The sequence below is a fragment of the Cyprinus carpio genome, chromosome B1 (genome assembly GCF_018340385.1).
Source record: "Cyprinus carpio isolate SPL01 chromosome B1, ASM1834038v1, whole genome shotgun sequence".
NCBI classification, from domain to species: domain Eukaryota; kingdom Metazoa; phylum Chordata; class Actinopteri; order Cypriniformes; family Cyprinidae; genus Cyprinus; species Cyprinus carpio.
In genome coordinates this window covers 1,344,193-1,369,534 of record NC_056597.1, presented here as the reverse complement: position 1 = coordinate 1,369,534, position 25,342 = coordinate 1,344,193, and the positions used below count along the sequence as shown (strand labels likewise).

Here is a 25,342-nt window from a genome sequence, read left to right as displayed (position 1 = left end):
AATGAAAAGTCAAAAGTCAAAATTTCAGAATGGAAGTGTAAAACAACACCTTTTTTACCCTGTCAAAAACAGCTCTGCACACAGTGATCTCTTTCAGTGTATGTCCCTTTAAATGCTAATGAGCTCTGCTCCCTCTCGAACCGTTCTCATGAGACTGTTGCATTCATTGTGAAACTTGCTAACTAGTACATTATTAGGAAAGGCGATTTGCAAAGATTCATTAAAAAACATACTTCTGGAGGTGAAGCTGGATCACTAATAATTTGCGCAAACACAGACGCAATTAGGTAGATTGGGGGGTGGCGCATTCCCTTTAAAAACAAAAGTAATCTTCTGCGTCTCCAGCAGCTCAGACAAAACACCTCAGTCGCTTAGGAGACATTCTTGTCAACACCCGCTCCAGCATTGAAACAATTGCGAACTTGATAGCTCACTCAGGGCAGATGTAACGTGGAGTCAGAGACTTTCGGATCCATTTGCAGTATATTTAATAGAGAGGAGTCAAACAGGCAGTAATCAAATGACAGCATCAGGAATGTCAAAGGATATCCATAAACAGTAACAATACCAAGCGGAGGTCAGGGCAGGTGGCAGACGAAGAATCGAGAATCAGGAAACAGTCTGGGGTCAGATAACAGGGAATCAATCAATGTAGAATAAACGCTCAGAAATGTTATGCAGTTTATATAGGGAGGGAAAATGGCTGCACCTGTGCAGGTGATTAGTCCCAGGCACGGGGCTGATGGGAAATGTAGTTCAGTATTCCGGTGACGGTGTTCTTCCGTGATCGGAGAGAGCCACAGAGGCACGGTTTATAACAGAGCCCCCTTCCTGCGAGCGGCTCCTGAAGTGAGGACCAACGCGGTGCCGAGGTCTTCCACGGGATCTGGGGGCAGGTCGTTCAGGATGGTTCTGATGAAACCCAGTATATCCTGTGATCTCACCCAGGATCTCTCTTCTGGACCATACCCTTCCCAGTCGATTAAGTACTGTAACTCCCTGCCTCTGCGTCTTGAGTCGAGTATCTCCCTCACTCGGTAGGCTTCCTCGCCATTGATGATGATGGGAGGGGAACTCTCAGCCGTGACCTCCTCCTGGTCTCTCTCTCCTGAGCAAGGACACATGAAAGGTAGGAGAAATGCGATAAGTGGCCGGTAATGCTAGACAGTATGAAACTGGGGTTATTTGTCTCAGAATCTTAAAAGGACCCATGTACCTAGGGCTTAGCTTCTTGCTGGGAAGTCGAAGACGAAGGTCCCTGGTAGACAGCCACACCCACTGCCCAGGAGTGTACTCTGGTCCCCCTCTCCGGTGACAATCAGCCTGTCCTCTGAATCTACGAACCGCTCGTTGAAAGTGTACATGAGCATTGTTCCAGGTCTCCTCATCTCTGTAACCATGTGTTAACGGCCAGGAGATCAGTGGGTTCACCAGACCAGGGAAACAGAGGGGGTTGGTATCCTAGAACACACTGGAAAGGGGTGAGGCCCGTAGAGGGCTTGAGCAAAGAGTTCTGGGCGTACTCGGCCCACATGAGGAATCGGCTCCAGTCCTGCTGGTTCTGGTGACAGTAGGTGCGTAGAAAGCAGGTAAGTTCCTGATTAAGCCTCTCTACCTGTCCATTAGCCCGGGGATGATATCCGGAGGTTAAACTAATGTTGATGTTGAGTGGTCCGCATAATGCCTGCCAAACCCGGGAGGTGAATTGGGGTCCCCGATCCAAGACTGCATCCTCAGGTAACCCATACAGTCGGAAGACCTGCTGTATCAAAGCCTCCGCTGTTTGCAATGCTGTGGGCAGTTTAGCCAAGGGAATGAATCTGCAGGCCTTGGAGAACCGATCAACCATTGTCAGGATGGTAGTGTAGCCCTGGGATGGAGGTAAATCTGTGACAAAGTCAATAGCGATATGGGACCATGGACGTTGCTGTACAGGCAGTGGCTGGAGTAAACTGGCGGGTTTCTGGTGAGAGGACTTGACGATGTTGCAAGTTGTGAACTAATGAGATTCTTGTTCAGCATATCTCGGAAGACCTCATTAACAAATGCCTGGAAGACAGAGGGACTGTTGGCGGGCCCGAATGGCATCACGTGATATTCATAGTGCCCGGTAGTGGTTGAGAATGCCGTCTTCCACTCATCTCCTTCCTTGATCTGGATTAAATTATATGCATTGCACAGATCCAACTTTGTGAAGTATTTGGCAGTGCGGAGCTGTTCTAGGGCTGCTGGAACTAGTGGTAATGTATAGCGAAACTTCACTGTGATCTCGTTGGGGCTGCGATAATCGATGCATGGATGTAAACCTCCATCCTTTTTCTTCACGAAGAAGAATCCGGCTGAAGCAGGGGAAGTGGAAGGTCTAATGAATCCCCTTGCGAGTTGTTCTTTGATGTAAGTATTCATGGCCTCAGATTTGGGAAAATTCTTCCCCGTGTGGGAATAGCTCCGGGGATGAGAGCTATAGCACAGTCACAGGCTCGGTGAGGAGGAAGCTGAGTGGCCATACTCTCACTGAAGACTAGAGTGAGGTCATGGTATTCCTTGGGTATCTTTATGAGATCAGGATTCTCGGTGTGGGTGGAGATAGGATTGACCTTAGTGAGAGAGTGCAGGCATTCCTTTTGACAGGTCTTGGACCACTGAAGTATCTGTTTCTCTGTCCATGAAATGGTGGGATTGTGTTTCCAATGGCATATAATTGGATGATTTCAGTGTGCAGCGTGCTTGTGCTTAGGGTGACTTCTTGAGAGATGTATTGAATCTTGCCAGTACCCAAAGGGCGTCTGTCTAACGCTGCCACTGCCACCCGGGATTTGCATGGAAGAAGAGAAAGATGATGGGATTTAGCCAATGGCAGGTCAATAAAGTTCCCAGCAGCTCCTGAATCTATCAATGCAATAGTATTTACAATCTCCTTGCCAAAGCGTAGGGTGACGGTTAGTTCAAAGGATTTTGATGAATAGAGATTTGACCTCACCGCAGTAGAGTCTCGGGATGTAGAGTGTAATCAGTCGCAGAAGATCCACCTTGGCACAGGGAAAGTAGCCCGGCTCCTTACCACCGGCGGAGTACTCGAACACCCCTCGGAACTGGTGGAGGAACTTCTCATATGAGGGAAAAGACAGGTGTCCCCCCTCCCATAATGCATGGAAGCTTGAGATGACACAGAGGTAAGATGATACATGGCTGCTGGATCCTGTGTTGGCGAAGTCTTCTGTAATGTGGAGTCAGAGACGTTCGGATACATTTGCAGTATATTTAATAGAGAGGAGTCAAACAGGCAGTAATCAAACGACAGCGTCAGGAATGTCAAAGGATATCCATAAACAGTAACAATACCAAGCGGAGGTCAGGGCAGGCGGCAGACGAAGAATCGAGAATCAGGAAACAGTCCGGGGTCAGATAACAGGGAATCAATCAAAGTAGAATAAATGCTCAGAAATGTTAGCCGGGGCAGAACAAGACTTCGCAATGAGCAAGAGTTCAGAGGCAGTTTAAATAGGGAGGGAAAATGGCTGCACCTGTGCAGGTGGTTAGTCCTAGGTACGGGGCTGATGGGAAATGTAGTTCAGTATTCTGGTGACGGTGTTCTTCAGTGTTCAGAGAGAGCCACAGAGGTGCTTTTAACAACCTAAGAAAAGTATCAAAATGCCAGTGTCAATCAAAAAACTTATTATTATCATTTGAAGAACTACGTCACTCTGCCAAGAATCTGAGAACAGCTTGATCTGAGACACTGCTCATGATTTATTGGGATTTAAAAAAAAAATGTTTTGTCATTATAGGGTGGTTGTGTACACGCACTGCCAACCCATATTTCAGTTCAAACAACATGTAAAGGTGAATTTTGCATCCGATGACTCCTTTAAAGATACAGTGTATTTTTTTTTACCAATCATGAATTTTTTATTCATAAATTACATTATGTTTTTGTCATCTCATGAATAAGATTAAGACATTTATAAATGTTTTTCAAATATTTATAATATTTTAGAAAAAATTCTGCCACTGCTTAAGAGAATATGAAATAATAAGCATAAAACGTTATGCCGATAGGAATAGTTTACCCAAAAATGAAAATTAAAAAAAAAAAAAAACTTGACTCACCCTCCAGTCATGTTGATGACTTTGTTTATTAGCATTACATTGCTCAGTAATGAACCCTATGCGGTATATTGTAAATATCAGCCCGACCCTCTGGAGTCGATTAACGCGTATACGCGTTTTGGGGTATTTTCTCCTGATAACCCCGAAAAGAACTTAAATTACACTTTCAGTTTTGATCGTACAGATAAGTGCAATACATCAATCGAATCTGTAAAGGGTCTACTTTTTTTTGTATACAGACATAATAACAACAAAACTTTGTGCACTTATAAAATAAAGATAACAAACAAGGAGTGCTGTCTGCAGCCTTTGTCTTCGCTGATCTTCAGATACAAATGCGTCATTAAAATGAACTGTAACTCAGTGAATACTCAACGAAGAGACATGAGAGAGATATCTATAGAAAGCCTGACATGTCTACTTTTAAACTAAACAAGTGCTGCTGAAATACAAATATTCTGTGATAAAGTAATCCATATGAAAACAACGCGATGTCCGTTTTTCACGTCTCCCTTCATTATCTTCTAATGCGACCACGCCCCCGCGCCGAGCGCGCTTCTATTTAGATTCAAATGTTTCACTGAAGCGCGCGGCTTTTGAATACGCCCACACAACAGAAGACAACGCAGCGAGACTGTTCTTCAAGTTTTTATTATTTTACTGTTTGCTTCGCGATGAGAGGAATAAGACATAATTCACCCCAAAAAGATGTGATGTGGTTGAGGATTTGAGATTTGGATTTCCTCAGAAAAAAAGAATGAAGCACTTTATTCAGCAAAGATCATAAACATGAGTAAGTCTCTTTTTATTTATTTATATACTTGTACTAGTTTTCGCATAACGTGTAAGACATTTTACTAGTTAGACTTTTTCCAAAGACTTTTTCCAAAACTATAATTCCTGACTAAATGTATAATCAAGTGAAATATTACGAAGTTTCAATAACAATATACACTACTATACCATTCAAAAGCTTGATGTAAATAATATAAATGTAAAAATAAATGTAACTGTAACAAATGTAACAATCATTGCTGTTCTTTCAATTTATCCCCCCTAATAAACCTAAAAAAAAAATATTCTCAGCTCTTTTCAACATTAATAATAATAATAATAATAATAATAATAATAATAATAATGATAATAATGATAATAATAACAATAAATGTTTTTTTGTAGAAAATAAGATTGTTAAAAGGATTTCTGAAGGATTGTGTGACTGGAGTAATGATGCAAAAATTCAGTTTGAAAGTCAGCTTTGATTTTTCCTAATAAAAACTGTTTAACTGCACTCACAAGTGAATATTAAATTATGTTGTGGGATAATTAAATATATTCTAAATAAACTACAAACATAAAATTATATAGATTTATTTTGTCCTCACATTCTTTCTTGTAACTCTTCCCTCTCAGTGACACACCTGACTGAATGGCTCATTATGCAGCTCATTATGCAGGCCTTTGTCTTCTCAGGTGTGAATTCATGATAGTTGAAGCCTACTCGCATATGACTTTTACCAACAAAAAGTGTCTTAGAAAATTTAAATCAATATATTGTTTTCTGTAAGTGAGTAAACAAGATGATTTTCACATCATTTAGAAAAAAAAAATTCTAGGCTACAAGCTCCAGTTCTCAAAATTCCTGGGAACCAATTTTCTGTATGTGTTACCCTTGCCTTTTTCAAGTGATTTAACATTTTTAGTTTTTCACTAACCACGCATAACATTTTTTTTTCTCAAAAACACAATCATGTACATACATGCTGCTCACATATTATTATAGCCTAGTTTGTTCTTATTACAGTGAGATTAGACTTTAGCCATTTAGATATTTATAAGAAACTGAAAAAAGCACAAATGTCAGGGCATGACAAAACTTATACACAACCCAAAAAAAACGCATATAAACCTTAGAATTAAAGAGCTGATGAAGACAACACAATAAACTGCAAGTAAAGCTTTGAAGCCAAAAGCTGCATGTTTGTTATATACAATCCATCATTAAGGTGTTTTAACTTTAAACCGTTGGTAACTCCTTAGTATAGGGAGCGATTCTTGCTATTAACTAGTTGTTTATTACCATGCCTGTTATTAAAATATTGGCTGTTTATTATTACTTATAAAGCACATATTCTGCACGGCCATATTCCCATCCATAATCCTACCAAATACCCAAACCAAAAAACTACCCTAATACCAACTAAAAACAATAAAATCACAAGATTAATAAGTCAAAGGACTCTCATTCTAACGGCACCCATTCACTGCACAGGATCCATTTGTGAGCAAGTAATGTAATGCTAAATTTCTCCAAATCTTTTCCAATAAACAAACAAACTCCAGCATTTTTTAATAAATTAATAAATCCAGGCAAAAAAAAAGAAAAAAACATGGTTTTGACTTATTCTTGACATTCAGATCTACTACAATAATGTTGACATAGCTAACCATCATGTCCTCACTAACCTGAATCTAAACCTCTCCTTTTTTCTCTCTTCATTTTTATCTCTTTCTTCACTTTAACCAGAGATCTAAGATTGCTCTCTTTGACAAGATGTGGCAGTACATGAAGAGCGCAGAGCCTTCTGTGTTTGTTAAAAACACAGTGGAAGGCGTTTTGCGTGTCCGAAAATCCAAAGGCAAATATGCTTACCTTCTGGAGTCCACTATGAATGAGTACATCGAGCAGCGCAAGCCCTGTGACACCATGAAGGTCGGAGGGAACCTTGACTCTAAAGGCTACGGCATCGCTACACCCAAGGGATCTGCTTTAAGGTGGGTGGAGTAGTATAACAATATGGCCCATGTTGTTATAGTATCCCACCTACCCTGATGTAGGCCGGGGGTCCCTCTTTAAAATGAGGTAAACTAGGTAACAGCAGTGCTGAGTGTAGGGATGTATGGCAAAACAGCAGTGTAGAGAGTTACAAAGGAAACAAGCAACCAGTGCTCTCTGAGACTGATGGTGTAGAAAATGGAGTACAGTGTAGTCTGAAACAAACAGGTAATTATCTTAACATAAGCTGAATAACAAATTAAGTTTTAAGATTTTAACAGGGAGTGAGTGAGCACCATAATAAAATGCAAAATGACTTAAGATTATAAAAAAAATTATTAGGGCTGTCAGATGAAAATATTTGATTGTGGATAATTTCATAATTTTTTTGTATTTAACACATCAACGCATTCAATTGCTTTTCTGTGAAGTTAAATAGTCCTTGTAATTACTGAGTTGAGGTAATTTGTGGCTATATGTGCATCTGCAATAATAAAATAATGTTATACTTTTCACATACTTAATGGACTTCAATGGACTATTTTATGCTTGTTTGGCTTGATAACTAACAGTGCTGTAAGCAATAATTTTTTTTTATTTTTATTTTTTGAATGGCACTCAGAAATTGTTTCTGATGAATAGTTTCCTACATTTATTGATAGATCCAATATTAAGAGTAAGGATTCAATATTAAGAATATATTGGAATAAGGATCCAATATTAAGAAAACATATCTCTAAAATTAGTAATGTTAAATAATAATACAAATTATTTTGTTGATTCAGGTTTGCAAATATGTGAAAAATGCGTTAATGGTGTTAAACAATTTATTATATAGCTTTTGATACCATTATTATTAGGTATGCACAATATTATCGGAAGATTATTGGAATTGGACGATAATGGGTTAAAACGTAAAATTGGCCGATTTGAACAAATTATGCCAATAGGCCAAGATGGATAGTTTACATGTGCTCAGGGTGTGATAGTGATAAGATCATGTCAGAAGAACTTGAAGTGAACTTTTGCCTGAATGATGATGAGATTCACTGTTTTGGATCGCTGCATTTAACTTGAGAATGCACTACACAACGACGTGATTTGCGATAGAGTGAACATTCACTAGTGCATACAGTAGCAGCAGCAGCAGCAGCCTCCCCCCGGGTCCTAATGCCCATCTGCAAGGCGTTTTGAAAAATATTGGTATATCGGCAAAAATCGAATATTGTGCATCCCTAAGTTCTTATTTTGACAGCCCTAAACGTAATAGATAAGTTCATGTGATTCTTTTCCAGGAATTAACAGGTCTACTCATGGAGCTCAGTAAATAATTGAAGAGAAGGTTTTAGATGTGTTTTATCCAATAGTCTTCAGGTTCTGAAGTTATTCCACCTGTTTTGCTGATAATAAACTGCCATGTGTTCACTGAAGCAAACATTGGAAAACTATTGTTAAATTAACATTTAACCCACTCTAAAACAAAGCATAGTGTAGTAGTGAAAAACCGATAATATGTTAGTTTGTGGTTAGTATAACCCATTCTACTCTTGTTTGCCTTTAGTATCTGTTTTATTGAATGCATGTCTGTTCTTAATGACTGAAGCAATGGCCTCTTGCAACCAGACTGTGTTATGACAAAAGCTATTTTTTGATCATGAGTAATAATCAATGCATGTGATTGGGCACTTGGATTTGAATGGTCGCCATAAGCATTAAAGAATGTTTAAGCTGATGATGCAGAGGCTGAAAACACAGTAACTTGATTATGAATGCATTTGATGATGCACTGTTTGAACTATGCATGCTGTCTCTCTTGATACTTCTAACCAGATTTGTTTGCCTCAATGCTTAAAGTGTTTTCTGCTAACTGATTTGAGGATCTGTATGTGCGGTTGTGTAATAACTGATACTATTGCTGATCCTCCTCTGTTCTAGCCTCCTGCCTCAAGAGTTTGAGTTTAAAAAAGAACTCTTAAAGCTCGACCACCTCATATTTTAATGGGTTCTTAACGTCATTTTGATTGGTTGGTTGATTTGATGGATTAATTGATTGATGGATTGTCTAACCCAATGTTCCATTCATTCTATGCAACTTGTGGGGGCGTGGCCCGCTGCAGCCCCGCCCCCTCTCATGCTGTCTGACAAGTATGTTTTATCGTTTGTTTAAGAAATGCGGTAAACCTTGCAGTGCTAAAACTGAACGAGCAGGGGCTTCTGGATAAATTGAAAAACAAATGGTGGTACGACAAAGGAGAGTGCGGCAGCGGAGGCGGGGAGTCAAAGGTCAGACACGTGCTCGGGACTTATGGGTACAAAATGAAATGAACAAAATGCAAATGAGCTGGAAGCACTGCCAGCAGTTCCAGAAAACAAGCCGAGGCACCAACAAATTTGATTATACCATCAGTTGGTCAGCAAGAGCTTTCAGTAAGACGCATCTGCTCCAGAATGAAATAGAAATCGAAGCCCAAAAAAGACATTCCCAGAGGTACACGGCTTGTCGGCGGACGCTGTTTCTGCTTCCTACTCGCGGCGATGAGTCTGTGCACATCTGGCACGGCAAAGCCGTGTTTGCCGACTGCCAAATGGAGCAAAGACTGCTGATCGCCACCACGCTCAGGGCTGAATCATTACCAGCGCTGTTAGCAAGTGCAAATGTTACTGACAATAACATAAAATAACATTGGTAATGTTATTTATGTTATTTCCCATACGTGAAGAACGCCAGTAAACCTTGCAGTATTGAAACTCAGTGAGCAAGGCATCTTAGACAAGCTGAAAAACAAATGGTGGTACGATAAGGGAGAATGTGGAGCCAAGGACTCTGGAAGTAAGGTCAGTCACTGCAGGGAGCGTGTGTGTGTGTGTGTGTGTGTGTGTGTGTGTGTGTGTGTCGTGTCTGGCAGGGCTAGAATGTGTACTGTATGTGAAACTTGTGAAAACACTGTCTCAGTTTGGGAGATCCAAACCCAAGCATTAGCAGACTGTGTGTATGTATGTGTCTTTGTGTGATCAGGAGGAAAAGAGTATGAGAGTGATATGAAAGGAAGCTTGTGCAAAAAAAGAAATACAGACTATGGTTATGTGTGTGTGTGTGTGTGTGTGTGTGTGTGTGTGTGTGTGTCAAAGCAATTCCCCTACACAGATTTACCACCGCATGAATCAGAGCCTAACCTACTGTATGTATACAATCAGTGATGCCTATACAAACAGTGATGTAATATAAACACACAGTAATGCATGCGAGTGACGCATAGCAAAGACAGATTTTATACACACTTAAGTGCTTACTTAATTCAGATTCACGCACAAACACGCATAGACATACCTGCATAGGCTCAGAATTTCCTTGTGCTCCTTTGTATTTTTATGTGCTTTATTGACAACTTGTCCTGTTCCTTTTTATTTTTTATCTTTCTTACACTCTCTCTTTCTCCCTCCTATCTCTCTTTCTCTTTCCCATGCGGTCTCTCCTTCTCCCTCACCAATGCTGTAAATGTTGTTTGTATATTTGCCTTTTACTTCAGCTGTCTTTAATTGCAATTCTGTAGGTGGCGTCTTTTTTCCTTCTTTATGTGCACACACTGCACCGCATTGTCCTATTGTACTTTGTAGCAGTCTATGTATTCTGTATGACGTACTGTTAGACACTCACATGTGCACACTTAATACTCTACTGTTTTTATAGTCGTAATCTGTCATATATACAGTATATAGTGATAATCAGTAGTATTGGCATAATGTCATGTTTTCTCTACCTTTTCTTTGACCTTTGACCTTTAACCCCTTGCAGGAGAAGACTAGTGCCCTCAGCCTGAGTAATGTTGCGGGGGTCTTCTACATCCTGGTGGGCGGCCTCGGGTTGGCCATGATGGTCGCTCTGGTGGAGTTCTGCTACAAGTCTCGCGCGGAGGCCAAACGCATGAAGGTTGCCAAGACTCAGGCTCTAAATCCCTCCTCTTCCTCGCAGAATTCTCAGAATTTTGCTACTTATAAGGAAGGGTACAACGTTTATGGGCTGGAGAGTGTTAAGATCTAGTGGGGTAGGAACGGCAGAGGCTTTATTTTTGTCGTTTGTTCACAGTTTTTTGTTTTTGTCATTTTTTTTATCGTATGCCAAATGCTTCATCGCCACCGCACGATCTTCCAGGCATCATGCTGATACACATTTTTCAAATATTTAAAGGGGTCATATCTTAATTTTCATATTCGTAATTTCTCTGTTTTCCCTGAGGTCCACTAATAAGATTTCATTTTAGGCTGTCATTTAGTTTTCCATAATTTCACTCTCTTTCTGACTCTCTGAGAAAATATTATTTCTTCACCATCCAAAATAACCCAACCAAACAAACCTCGGCGCAATGCGACGCAAGGCGCAGCGCAAGTGTCTTTGCTAGTTTCAGTCCGGCACCGTTCGCATTTTCCCATCCAGCACAACGTCGTTTATTTAGCAAATGCATTTGTGCGCCCATTTGTGCACTCATGGGCGTGCTGGTCTAAAAAAAAGGTGTGTTCAAGCACATTGCTGTCGCATTGCTATTTTAAGGAGCTGAAAATAGACTGCGCCATAGACCCAACTCAAACCTGGTCTAAAGTCTGGTGCAATGTTTTTTCTTTTTGTTATTTAAAGAGCATGTTAGTATAGGCGGATCCACAACGCGCGTAAATGCTGCTTATTAAACACAGGGATGCACAGCAGCACACAAACATGCCAAATATAAAAAATTAAAGGATTCCAATACATAAGAATTTTTTGTAGGCTAATTAAATATAGAAAATGCCTACATGTCATAAAGGATATTCATCGCATGTATCAGAATTAGGCTATCTATTTTACTCGCACACGAGCAGCTCCGTTTCATCTCGGAGATGCGTTCTGTCTTTGTGCTTGCCAAATTCCGCCGTGTAAATAGTAAATCCGCCCCCAAAAAACACCCATTACTTTACATTAAAATTTGGACCATATTTAATTAAATAATCTTTCTTCTGAGAATATTTCTAATTGTGGATGATTCAAGATGTTATTTTAAGGAAAAATGTTTGTGAAAAACAAATATCGGGGTCGGATATAGTTTGCACATCCTTTATAACAGCCTCTTGTGCAAAGTCTGTATTAAACTGTGACAGGTTTAAAAAACAATCAACTATGGAAGTTGTTACTTTAACTGTTCTTTTACCCTTTGGAAGTCATTCTGCTTCCTCCTCTTTATTTTTTTGCTGCAACAGGCAGATCACGTTAAATAACACAGAAAAGACATAAAAAAAACACATACATGTCCAAAAACAAAAACCTAACTCATGTAAGATTTTACCAAAATCCTAACTATTTTTGCATCTTACTTTCAGTAGTCTTTTTGGACTGGAGACGTTTTCAGTTCTGAATCTTCACATAGTATCCTATGTTAAACTACACTACCAAAGGTTTTTAATTGCTTTTGAAAAAAATCTCTTATGCTCACCCAGTCTACATTTATCTGGATTTGTATTCATTAGATTTGTATTTTATTCGAATATTTTTTTTAAAATGATTTTTTTCCTGTGATGATAAAGCTGAACTTAATGCAGCCATTACTCCAGTCTTCAGTGTCACATGACCCTTCAGAAATCAAGAAACTTCTTATTATCAGGGGTAAAAACAATTTAGCTGCTTAATATTTTTGTGGAGACCATGGTACGTTCTTTTTTCAGGATTCTTTGAAGAATAGTACATTTAAAACAGCATTTATTTGAAACAGAAAGTTTTTGTAACATTATACATTTCTTATTGTTACTCGTGATCAATTTAATGCATCATTAAAAAAAAAATTAAAAACATCTTACGGTCTCCAGAATTTTGAATGGTACATTAAAAGAAGGAAAAGAAGGAAAATATGATTTTTTTCATGATATGACCTCTTTGAAAAGCTATCACACAAGCAATTGTTTGACAGCACAGTTTTGGTAAACTGTGGCTACACACACAATTTATGTGATCAAGATTACAGATTAAAGAAATTAGGTAGACAAAGGATAAACAAAGGGAGAGAAAAATATATGGATAAATATAAAAGATGGATGGTTCATAGAGAAATGAATTAATTTTAGCCGGCGTGCCATCATTTTCCGTTTGTTTATCATCATTGACGTTTGTGGTTGTTTGTGGATTGGCTGCACCGCTTGCTTTTGATATAAAGCTCCGCCATCTTAATGCGAGACCTATTAGCTGTCAATCATTCTCCACCCCATCTGCTCTTCATAAACATCTACAGTTTATAAAGATGTTATTTATATATATATATATATTTATATATATATATAAATATATAAAAAAATCTGTATTTTACTTAACATGCACTGTATAACTTTATGAATGTTTATTTTTTTGACTCATTGTGTGTGAATTTAGGTGTGAATCGCTGTGTATTCATATACTTTGTTTGTGTGGGTGTGTGTTTGGAAACAGATGACGTTCACAGATGCTATGCGCAGTAAGGCCAGGTTGTCTATAACGGGCAGTACAGGGGAGAACGGGCGAGTGCTGACTCCAGACTTCTCTAAAGCCGTCCATGCTGTGCCGTACCTGAGACCTGGCATGGCAATGCCTCTGAGTGTGAGCGAGCTGTCCTGAGTGCCTTACACACACACACACACACACACACACACACACACACACACTGGTGCAAGCATGCTGTACCTCCACTTTCATACATATGCACACACATGTACATATTCTTACATACATATATACATACATAATAGTTAATTATTCCTTATACAATGAATCACAACATCTACACAGAGGATGTCAAATCCATACATGCATAGACACACTTTCACTTATGTTTACTGTTCAGTGCAATCATATTTTGACCAGCGGTGATGTATACAACCAACATTTGCAAAAAAACAAACAAAAAAACATGCTGACAGACACATAAAAAAGTATACAGACACATCGCTGTGTGTACATATGCAGATAACTTCACAAACCTTGTGTAGCCACAGTCCTATAGCTTCTTGTTGTGTATAATTTACATAACTGCATTTCCAAGTTCTCGTTTTGTCACACACTTGAATATGCACATATTATATGACCTCATTTCCCTCCTATATTCATCACACACTTGCCCCACTTCAGTTTTCATAGACTTTTTCACATTGTTAGTGATGACATTGCAATGCTGCACTGAGGAACAACGTTACACATTGAAAATAATTCCGATGGGAAAATCTCGACACCTGTTTCCATAGCAACTTGTTTTTGGAATCTCTGATTCTCAAGAACTCAAGCACACGAAACATCTGCATCAAATGTGATTTTGTTTACTCAATCTACATGATATGTATTTAAAAAAAAAGTCTGACTGGAATCATTTCTTATTATATGAGATATGTATAATAAATTATGTATATAATTACACTTTTGTTCATTTGAAGTTAATGTTACCATGCAAATGCTTGACTTAAGAAAAAATGAAATGATTTGAGTAGTTTTGTTTCTCCTCCTCACTGGTTTGATTTGTTGTGATGTTAATTTTTTGGATCAGTGTGTTCAGATCTGGGGGTTTTTCTTGCCTATGGGCGATGCAAGCAGTAGTTTTATAATTCTATAAGTCTTAAACGAAAATCAAATTAAAGAATACTATAACTTCTGCATTTCACAATTTAGATGGTATATTGAAAGTGTTATATTGATTAAGATGGATCTGTATATTAATATATAAACTTAATATGATATATTATAAAACCCCCAAATGCCAAATATTGATGTGCCAAAATATGTCAAGGCATTTCAGATGCATTTATTAATATTGTCTTTATATGGGGAAATGTGAAGACTGAAAATTAGCACCCCATAAGCAGGGGTTTGTTATTTATGTAATCTTTGGCTTTTTTGTTTTGTTTTTCATATCAGATGCATTGTACTTTTAATAAGGTGCACTACGATATGCAGTTTTAACTGTGAAAAGCATGACGACCCTTAGTTATGTTTGTTTTATAAAAGCGATGATGATTAAGTATATCACAAATATTAGTTAACTAAGACTTTAATTTATGTAGTCCATTTATGACCTTCAGACTAAGAGATGGAGATGATTATTACAGATAGTTATATTGATAAAGTATAAGCCGATCGCCCTTTTCTATGCCATGCTGTCTAACTGAAATCTTGTTCATTAGTTTTATATATGTATATGTACTGTACATGTAAATAGAAACCATTCATGTGTATAACTTAAAATCGTGGATGATACACCAATTCACACAGATGCACACAAGAGGATTACTCATGCTGTGCATTTGGGAGCACGTTTGGGAACCTACAACCGTTGTATCAAGCTGTCGCTCACATATAGACACACAAATGGACTTGTCACGAGCATCATTTCAGTTGGAGAGCCTGCCATGGGATGAAATGGAGGACGTTTTTCTAAATGGAATGTGGACCGATTGCTTTATTTTTTGGAAACTTTTGGAATAAACAGAGACTGAGAATCCTCTGATATTCTGTTTTCATCTGTTTCATGGGAAGAAGCATGTCAGCTGTTCACTCTAAATTCACATCTTGGGTCCAAAATTAACACACAGAAGATGAAAATGTTGACACAGCTTATCTAGGATGCCTATTTTTTTCTAACAGAACATGTGGCAACATATATGTGTAATATCCCTCACATTAAACTACCAAAACCAAACTGTGAGCAACAAAATCATGTTTTTGTGACAGGTGCAGCTTCACAGAAATGCAGCAACTGCTGCAGCTCATTGACCTGGACTGATGATGTAATAAAAAGCTAAATAATTCCATTATACACAAAATGTATTTTGAATAAAAATGTAAAAATAATGTAAAATACAAAATAAATTTAAAGAAATTTAAAATACATTTTCATGGTCGTTAAGAAATTATTAGTCTCCTCAATTCATCAGATCATTACCTCAGTGTAAAGTTGATATACAAATAACAGTTGTCTTTCTTTCAATGTTTTCTCTGCCTTCTACCAATAGTGAGTTGTGCACTGACAGAGCTCTGAGCCAATGAAAAGAGTTTGTTGATTTGTTCAAGCTAATAGGAACAGATGTGGCCCTGTACTGGGGACACATAAGTGTTGTGCTTCCATGTACTTATAAACAAGCTACGGTACTTTGACCAAGTGTTTCTGATTGCCTGGTAATCTTTTTGGGTTAGGAAAATTGCCTAAATGTATGTGTGTGTGCTTTCTTATTGATTTCTTAGTAAAAGACCAATGCATACTGCCTGATGTTCATTTGATACAATGTTATTGTTCTGGGACATACATAAACACACACAGTCTCTTTTTAGGCAAGGTTCACAGGCAAACAGACTGACATAGCATCTGCAGCTCAGCAGTTTCCTCTTGCTGTGTATAGTTCCTTATTAGCTTTATCAGCCAATAAGAAATCAGTATTGTAGCCAAACATAGTTGTGTCTCTTGCAGCCAATTAACACTCAGTGTCAAATTAATTAACAAAGCACATTAAGGTCAGTTTGTAATCATGGTTATAGTCACCCTTCTATTGTTCACAGTCAGAAATTACTGCACTGGAAATAAATGGGTATTGAATTTCATCTAGTAGAAACATTTGGTACTGCGCCCAAACAAAATCTTACTGAAAGCTAATTTTTTGAGATATCAACCAAAAATTTGAAAAACAACTTCTTTAGATTTCTTTTTTTTATTATTTTTATTCATTTATTATTATTGTTTTATTTATTTATTTTATTATTTATTTATTTATTTATTTGGCAGTTTTAGAGTAAAACATGTTTTGAAAAAATGTATATTTCACATAACATTTTGAAACGGCATTTTTGTGCATTTTTCCAAGTGTCTTCTTTAAAAAGAGACTGAACTTAAGTGTGCACTCCAAAGCATTCAAGATTTACCACAGTTAGAAATGTTATTTTCAGATCTATGCACAAAAAGTGGATTCCATGTAATAAATGGATCATAAATATTCCAGAAACATAAGTACCCTATAACCATACACAATATTACATAAAAATCATTACCAAACTAAAATATAGTTCATTAATTTGATTGAAATAAATAAACAACACCAGAGTGTTAATGGGGTACCTCTGGGTTTTGTGCTGGACTCAGACCTCTTCTCAGTATACAAAACATATAGCTGGGACCAAACATCCAGGTACACTGCTTTTTCTATGTATGCAGCACTGAGACACAGCTCTGCTCAATCCAGCTTTACAATCCCACATGGAATGCACAGATCTTGGCCTGAATGAAAGAACACCACCTCCAGCTCAGCCTAGCCAAGACAGAGCTCCTCGTTTTCCCAGCCAGCTTGGCAATTCATCACAACATCACAGTTTAGCCAGGCTCATCAACAGTAACACCATCCAGGATTATGGATCGGGCCAGTGCCTTGGGGCATCAGACTATCAAGGGCCTTCAAAGTCTTCAATTCTGAGAGTTCTAAAGGAAGCTGAGTTATTTGTACATAGAGTATGAGATGAACACCCCTGGGCCATTCTGCACATAAGGCACATTTCTTAACACACAAGGGTCCCTGCTCCCCTCAGCATACAATGCAGGACAGGCCCCAGAAACTATTTTTAGTCTAACAAAACATGGATTATTTATTTTTTTCTGTTTCTGTGGTCTCCAACAAACCCAAGAAAGCATATGTTGCACCTTTCACTTGCAAAGTTTACATCCAAACAAATAATCTGAATAATGGCTCAATCTGACTGAATAGCCTTCAAGTAGACTTAGTCCAAATGAAATTTCTATCAGGTTGGAAGGGGTGGTGTATAGATCTGAAACAATCTGAACATAATCCAACTATTTTCTCAAATAGATTCAAAAATACTTATGTGCAAAAGCGCAGTTGTGTGATGTGTACATTACCATACGTTTTACATCTTTCACACATGCATGTTTATTAACATCATACAAACTGGTCAGTTTTGTTCAAAATACATGTTGTGCACATGCAAACAAATATGTAAATTGCAATTAAAAGTTTAGGGTACATATAAAGAGAATGATCTGAATCTGAAATCAAACTAGATTCATTAGGATTGACCAAAAGTAGTGAAAATAAACATAACTGTCTCACACTCTCACTTCACTGACTTCCAGTTGATCCATGCGAGTTCAAGGCACTGATGCTTGTGTACAGAACAGTCACTGGATATGCAGCCTAAGCAAATTTATGTTCCCCTCAGAAATCTGCGGTCAGTGAGTCAGCTGTGTGTCATGGCACAAACACAAAGAGGCACAAAATCAATACTGACTAATCACAACATCTGATTTCCTATCTATCTTCAGAAAACGACAACTTCGTATGCGCTCCTGGCTTATAATTGTTAATGTAGTACAAAAAGTGGTGCATTTTACTAGAACAAGGATAGTAAAACTTGTAATTTTTGATGTTGTGAGAAAAAAATAAAAAATAAAATAAAAAATTGTGTGAGCAAAAATTTCAGTACCCATGGGGAAAACAGCTTATAAATCATACTAAATGATTTTTTATTGTAAAAACACACAGTGTTTTTTATGAGTTTTGTCTAATATACAGTAAAAAGTACAGTATAAAACAGTATAAAAATTATGTCTATAGAAAGTCCCCCTAAAACACATAATCCCAACTCTGTGAGTGTCTGTTTGCTGACACATTAAAGTTCAGTCTTAGAACTACTGCCCCCAGATGGCAAATTGAGATAATACAAGTTAGAACTAAACTTTGGGTAATTTTTCCAATAATAATAATAATAATAATAATAATAATAATAATAATAATAAATGTTGTTAATATATATATGCAAAAATATTCCAGCTCTGTTACAAATACATGACTGTTAAGTCATCAGAAGCAAAAATATGAGATATTATTTCCTTGCAACATTTGGATTATAGCGCTCCTCACTGTGACTCAATATCCTTGGGAAATAAGAGACTAACAAGATCCACACACCATAAAGACTGTTTTAAAGGCTATACTGCTTTACAATAAAGCATGGTGTAACTGACTTTATGTATAATTTTTATATTCTTTTAAAAAATATACACATTTCAACAATAAAAGACAAAAAAAAAATTAAATTAAAGACAGTTAATTATTTCAAATAAATGTTGTCATTTATAACAGCAATTAAAAACTAAAATCAGATTGCAAACATACTACATTAATACAAGTATTGGACATTATACATTTAGTACCTCAGAAAACAAACACATACAGTACAAATGATGCAGATTTAATACTTGGAGGTCTCTGAGGCGAGTCTTATCTCTTAATGCGCAGTAGAATATCTATTGCTGCAGTTATGGCACTGAGCACATTCATAAACCTGTAAAATGTTTTAAACTTTTCAATTAAGTTTTTGAAATTGTCTTGATCTGGTAATAAAAAGAAGAATATCTAAGACAACTGAGATTAATGTCTAGAGAAAAAGCATCAACTGCACAGTTTGCACTCTTTGATTCAATTTTTGTTGGTAAAGTTGTTAGCAGCTTAATGGCTACACTTGTAACAGGCCTTTCTCCTGTTGAACACCAAACAGGTCAAAGCATAAATCCTGGAAGAACTGAATGTGCTAGTTTTAGACTACTGTGGTAAAAGAGAGTTTACCATGGAAGGCATGGTTGCCTTTTTATTGTTTTTATGCAAATGTATCAGTAATGTCTAAAATCCTTATGTTGATTTTACTTACCCACATTTGCATGTATCTCACTCACAAGTCATCAAAATCTTAAGTATTGCTTTCAGTTGCTTGTCTTATTAATCTCTTATCACTATAATTTTGGCTAAAATATCCCCACGCTTATTTCGTAACTTGTTTGTGATTTACATTTTTTGCAACTGTAAAAGAATACATATTTTTTTATAAAGCCTAAATGTGTAAGGCCATTTATAAGTGTGTGTTACAAGATAAAGAGAGAATATTTCGATTTTAAAAGTTCGTAGCTGCCAAATGGGAAAAACATCACGCGCGTGCCCAAGACTCCAAGAGGGAAATTTGAGATGTTAACGCAAGGACAAGGAAGTAAACGCGTGCCCAAGACGTGTCTTTTAACAATCATGTGATCATGCCTGTCAGCTGACAAGGAAGTAAAGTCACACTTTTTCATTGAGCTGCTATCGCTCGGAATATTTTATTCCAGCGATCTCCGCTTGAAAGTAGCTTTTCTGAATATCTATTGATTACTTGAATGCTGTTGCGTGTGCATCTATAAGATGAATTCTCTCGTGGTCGCGCTCTTCATTGCGCTCCTCTGCGCGCTCTCCACCGGCGCCGCGCAACACCTGGATACTGGTAACGAAAAAAAATTAACTAACTGCATTACATAGCCTAATTAAAACTTTGCTGACTTTGATGAGTAAAACACAATGTAATGTAACTATGATTCAGTGGAGTGGCTATCAGACGATCCAAGCGCATCCGTGGAGCTTCAGCAAGTATCCAACAGTACCAACTCGTCTGATCTGACTTATGGATTCATATCCTGCGCCGTAGCAGTAGTCTTCTTCGGGAGCAACTTCGTACCAGTGAAAAAGATAGAGACTGGTGATGGTTAGTCAATTTTTTCTTACATTTTTTGAAACGTTATTGTGCTTTTGCCTCACAGTGATTCTCAACTGGCTTTTCTTTATGCCAGAGTAAAGGTTTATGGTACCAAATGTCAACAAAAGTGTCTTTAAAGTAATAGTTAGGTAATAGTTAAAAAGTAATAGTATTAGTTAAAAGTAAGTAATTACAATAGTCTGTTTTGATTTACGCAACCTCAGTGTCAAATTTGTATGACTTTATTTCGTCTGTGGAACACAAAAGGAGAGAAGTCTATTTGCTTTTACTGTATGGAATGGTAACTGAGGCTGTCATTCTCTTTTTGTGTTCCACAGAAAGGCATACAGGTTTGAGTAAATGATGACTGATTTGTCTTTTTTTCATCCACTTGTAGTAATTGTATTAGCTATATTGCCAAGTAACAAATTAACTTATAACAAAATACTCTGTGGATCCTAAGCAAAAAACAAAATAGCAGTTAGAATAAAACATAAGAAATGCTTCCAATTTCATAGAAATATATGTTCTATTTTTTAACTATTAATGTTACCTACAGACGAGTCCCCAACAAGCACAGAATATTACTTAAATGTTAGAATACATTCCCTTTTTTGACCTGAATATTACTAAAAATTATACTTGGGTATTGATAACCCTTTGTAGAGGACATAAAAAAAAGCACACTTAAGTGAGGAAGTTTGTTCAGTAATATTTCATTAATTTTCAGTTTACCCTAATCTGTTCATGTGCAGGAATGTTTTTCCAGTGGATTCTATGTGCTGCTATATGGACAGTCTCTCTAGTGGTGAACATCATTCTACATAGTCCAAAGTTTTGGCCTCTTGTTATGCTGGGAGGAGCCATCTGGGCTACTGGTAACATCTAATTATTTAATATGCAGATATACAGTGGGCAGCTATGGCCTAATGGTTAGAGATTTGGACTTTGTAACCAGAAGGTCGCAGGTTTGAGTCTCGGTGCTGGCAGGAGTTGTAGGTGGGAGGGAGTGAATGAACAGCGCTCTCTCTTCCACCCTCAATACCCATGGCTGAAGTGCCCTTGAGCAAGGCACTGAACCCCCAGTTGCTCCCCCGGGCGCTGGATCTATAGCTGCCCACTGCTCCGGGTGTGTGTTCACGGTGTGTGTTCACTTCTCACTGCTGTGTTGTGTGCACTTGGATGGGTTAAATGCAGAGCACCAATTCCGAGTAATTTTCACCAAACTTCATAAAAGAAAAGAAAATCAAATTAATTATGATATACAGTGTGAAAATCTGTCTTATGTTTGTGTGTTCTTTCTAGGTAATATAACTGTAGTTCCTATTGTAAAGACTATCGGACTTGGTCTTGGTCTTCTTATATGGGCTTCGTTTAATCTGCTTTTGGGTTGGGCCAGCTCAAGGTAAGCAAAAGCTGATTTCAGAATCTATTTGTTAGTGACAAACACACACACACACACACACACACAGAGACGCACTGATTTTTGCTGTTGATTTTAGGTTTGGCTGGTTTGGTATTGGTGCCGAGACTGTTTCCAAACCAGTACTGAACTCCTGTGGAGCAGGTCTTTGTTTACTTAGTTAAAATTACATTCAATTTTATTATTTTTTTTTTTTTTTTTTTTTTTTTTTTTTTTTTTTTTTTTTTTTTTTTTTTTAAGTCAGAAATTTCATAATGTGATGTTACCTTTAAGTGGCATTATTTTAAATAATGACTGTTATCTTTTTTCTTCACCCTTTTCATTTCTTTAATTTTTTTTTTTTTTTTTGTTTACAGTGCTATTGTTTTTTTCTTTGTGAAGACTGATGTTCAAAGATCTGCGACATCTGAAGAAACACCATTACTAGTAGACCATGTATGTTGACATATTTAAAAATTGTGCTAATAAAGTCTATTTTTTTATGGAGCCCTTAAGGGACATGGTGATGGAAAAAAAATAAAAAAAGAGCAAAAAATTAATAATAATTAAATTATTATTATTTCAACCCTACAAACACAAAATCACAAACACAAAAAACCTTTCACATAAAAACTAAACTTAAAAAAATTAAAACAAAACCCAGAGTGCATTTGCTCGCATTTTTTTTTTACTCAAAATCTTATTATAATATTTTTAAAGTTAACAATGTTTCTCAGAGGAACAGAAAAGCATTAAATATTTTTTTCCTCCCATCTCATTTTTTTTCATCACCATGTTTCACCATGACAATCTGTACATCTTTTTTTTAACATTTCATGTTTGAATAATTCATCAATTTCATGCGTAGACTGTGAACTCCGAATCTGTGGTAGCAACAGATGATTCCTGGGTGGATGCATTAACACCACGCAGCAAACGGCTAGTGTATGTACACATCACACTTACATGACCCGTTACATACTTTTCTTACACCTCCTGTACATAATAAGTGTACATGGATTAATAATTGCATTTGTTATACATCATAAGCATCAGAAATAAACTTTTTTTATGTGTAAATGTTTCTGTACCAATTGTATATAGTATCAGCCTCAGACCACAATAAAATATAATTAAAATATATGAGTATCTGCAACAGAACAATGTATTTATAAATATGTTTATAATAAGAGCTTTGTATTGCAGTGGAACTTTTCTTGCTGTTGTCGCTGGACTGCTGTATGGATCATCATTTGTTCCAGTTCTGTACATTAAAAACCATGCATCAGATCCAGACAGCCAATACAGTGGGGCTAGCCAGTTTGGTAAATCTAGATTACCTTGTTATAAGCATTAGTTGAATTCTTAAATATGAACTATTATGCATTTTGTTTATATATACTGTGTTTCTTTGTAGATCTGGATTACGTCTTTGCACAATACAGTGGGATTTTCCTCACTAGTACAGTGTATTTCATTCTGTACTGTGCCATCAAAAAAAACAGACCTCAAGTTTTTCCTAAAGCAGTACTGCCAGGTAACACAATCACTTCAATTTAAAGGAATAATTCGCCCAAAAATGAATTTTTTCTCAATTTACGTACCCTCAGGTCATCCAAGATGCAAAGCAGATGAGTTTGTTTCTTCATTTGAAAGGATTTGGAGAAACATTACATCACTTGCTCACCAATGGATCCTCTGTAGTGAATGGGTGCCGTCAGAATGAGAGTTAAAACAGCTGATAAAAACATCACAATAATTCAAAAGTAAACCAAATGACTCCAGTCCATCCTTGTGAAGTGAATTGTTGCGCTTATGTAAGAAACAAATCCGTCATTAACGGCGCTCCATCTATGCATGATTCTCTCCTGATTTAGACTAGATTAATTTTTCACAAATAGAATATATCACAAAAAGAGGATTTATATTTTAGCTGGAAGCAATGGATAAAAAATTTAAAATGTCTTGATGGATTTGTTTCTTACATACACAGAGAATTTTACTAAATCATGTTAATTGATGGACTTGAGTCATGTGAATTACTTGTGGATTATTGTTATGTTTTTATCAACTATTTAGACTCATTCTGATGGCACCCATTCACTGCAAGGAATTTTGACTGAACTATTTCTGTAATTTGCATTTACATTTGAATGACCATTTTTCTTCCGCATACCTCTGCATACTTGATGTCATGTTGTATAGAATAATGGTTTTTTTTTCCTTGTAGGATTCCTTTCTGGCATCATGTGGGGTGTAGCCACGTGCTGCTGGTTCCTGGCCAACCACTACCTCAGTGCTGTAGTGAGCTTCCCTATTATCACAACAGTGAGTTACACATCTCAAAAGAGTGCCCATCTTTTTGTATTTTTCTGGTAAGACTTTTTCAGACAATGTGTGTTTGGTTCATTCCAGGTTCCTGGATTGATTGCAGCTCTTTGGGGTGTTGTCGTGTTCAAAGAAGTGAAGGTAAATACTTGTGTATGAGTTCTGTTCCCGCTGTCTATTGCTTTTATCTTTTTGTATTGAACTCTTCATCTCCTCCTCTCTCTCCCTCAGGGTTGGCGGAATTACATCGTCCTCGTCGTTGCTTTCTGTCTTGTTTTATCTGGGGCATTATTGACTGCATTCTCAAAGGTTTAAACCTTTTTTTAGACAAGAGCAAAAATGCAAAGAAAAGACTTTGGTTGAGTGTTTTGACATTTTAGGTTTATCTTTTAAATCACTGTTTTAAATAATTTGCAGAGAGATTTCTCTCTCTTATCAGGTTATGCAGCTACAAAAACCTGAACATATTGAAGAGAAACAATATTGTTTATATAAGGGAGGGATATGGTCCTAAAATATATAAGATACTTGAAATGTTACAGCAATATCAGCACATAGTTAAGGGTTTGTTTTTTGTTTTGTTTTTTTACTAGGAACACAGTTCACTATATTATTGTTGTATTCGCAATAACAAACTTTTTTTTAAATGTTTACACTGTATAATGGACCTCATTTCACTGTATATTTGCACATGTAATGGTTATTGACACTACTTGATATACATTTCACATTTTATATATTAATTTGCACATTATAAATGCAGGAATGGTATGTAATGCATAAAGACAATGAAGCATATTTTAAAACCATTTAAAACTAATTTGCTTTTAAAATATATATTTTGCATGATGATATTTCCATGACAATTGTACATATTTTTACTTCAAATTCATTTTTCTTTTTATTTTGTATATTTCCAATTATTCTCGATGGTGATCATCAGTACTGTAAGATTATTTTATTTTATTGCACATAACATTTGAATACTGTAATGCAATCATTATAATTTTTTTTTTTTTAAATATTTATTTTGGATTACTAATGGGTTGTTTTATTGCTGCCAAATTGTGTTAGAGGCCTTAGGTTTTTTTTTTTTTTTTTGGATTTTATCAAAAGGGAAGTAAATGTTCAAATCCAAATGCAAAGGATTTGTGAGTAGTTGGAAAATAACTGAAAAATGTTGCTTATATTG

The 25,342-nt window shown here is 36.8% G+C and overlaps 2 protein-coding genes across 7 annotated transcripts in view; both read left to right on the top strand.

The window, feature by feature from the left end:
* The window catches only part of LOC109089992 (glutamate receptor 2-like), a 39,070-nt gene extending 23,318 nt beyond the window's left edge, over positions 1 to 15,752 (top strand). Inside the window, exons 13-16 of one of the 6 annotated variants that reach the window (XR_006153674.1) lie at positions 6,638 to 6,885; positions 9,055 to 9,169; positions 9,607 to 9,721; positions 10,680 to 10,814. Coding sequence is in view for 5 of the 6 variants with exons in the window: in XM_042716149.1 (XP_042572083.1) it covers positions 6,638 to 6,885; positions 9,055 to 9,169; positions 10,680 to 10,895; positions 13,329 to 13,493 (744 nt within the window). In the remaining variant the exon portion in view is untranslated. Of the gene's footprint in view, positions 1 to 6,637; positions 6,886 to 9,054; positions 9,170 to 9,606; positions 9,722 to 10,679; positions 10,930 to 13,328 lie in introns of those variants that run through there. The other 5 variants (XM_042716146.1, XM_042716145.1, XM_042716149.1 and 2 more) reach the window with 5 other exon arrangements.
* Positions 15,753 to 19,918: 4,166 nt separating this feature from the next.
* tmem144a (transmembrane protein 144a) lies at positions 19,919 to 24,850 on the top strand. Its single transcript, XM_019115146.2, has 12 exons — positions 19,919 to 20,171; positions 20,268 to 20,429; positions 21,176 to 21,298; positions 21,726 to 21,825; positions 21,923 to 22,003; positions 22,200 to 22,278; positions 22,691 to 22,767; positions 23,029 to 23,147; positions 23,240 to 23,359; positions 24,053 to 24,150; positions 24,238 to 24,291; positions 24,382 to 24,850. The coding sequence occupies exons 1-12, from the start codon at positions 20,093 to 20,095 to the stop codon at positions 24,463 to 24,465; spliced, it is 1,176 nt and encodes a 391-aa protein (XP_018970691.1). The 5' UTR covers positions 19,919 to 20,092; the 3' UTR covers positions 24,466 to 24,850.
* The last annotated feature ends 492 nt before the right edge of the window (positions 24,851 to 25,342 follow it).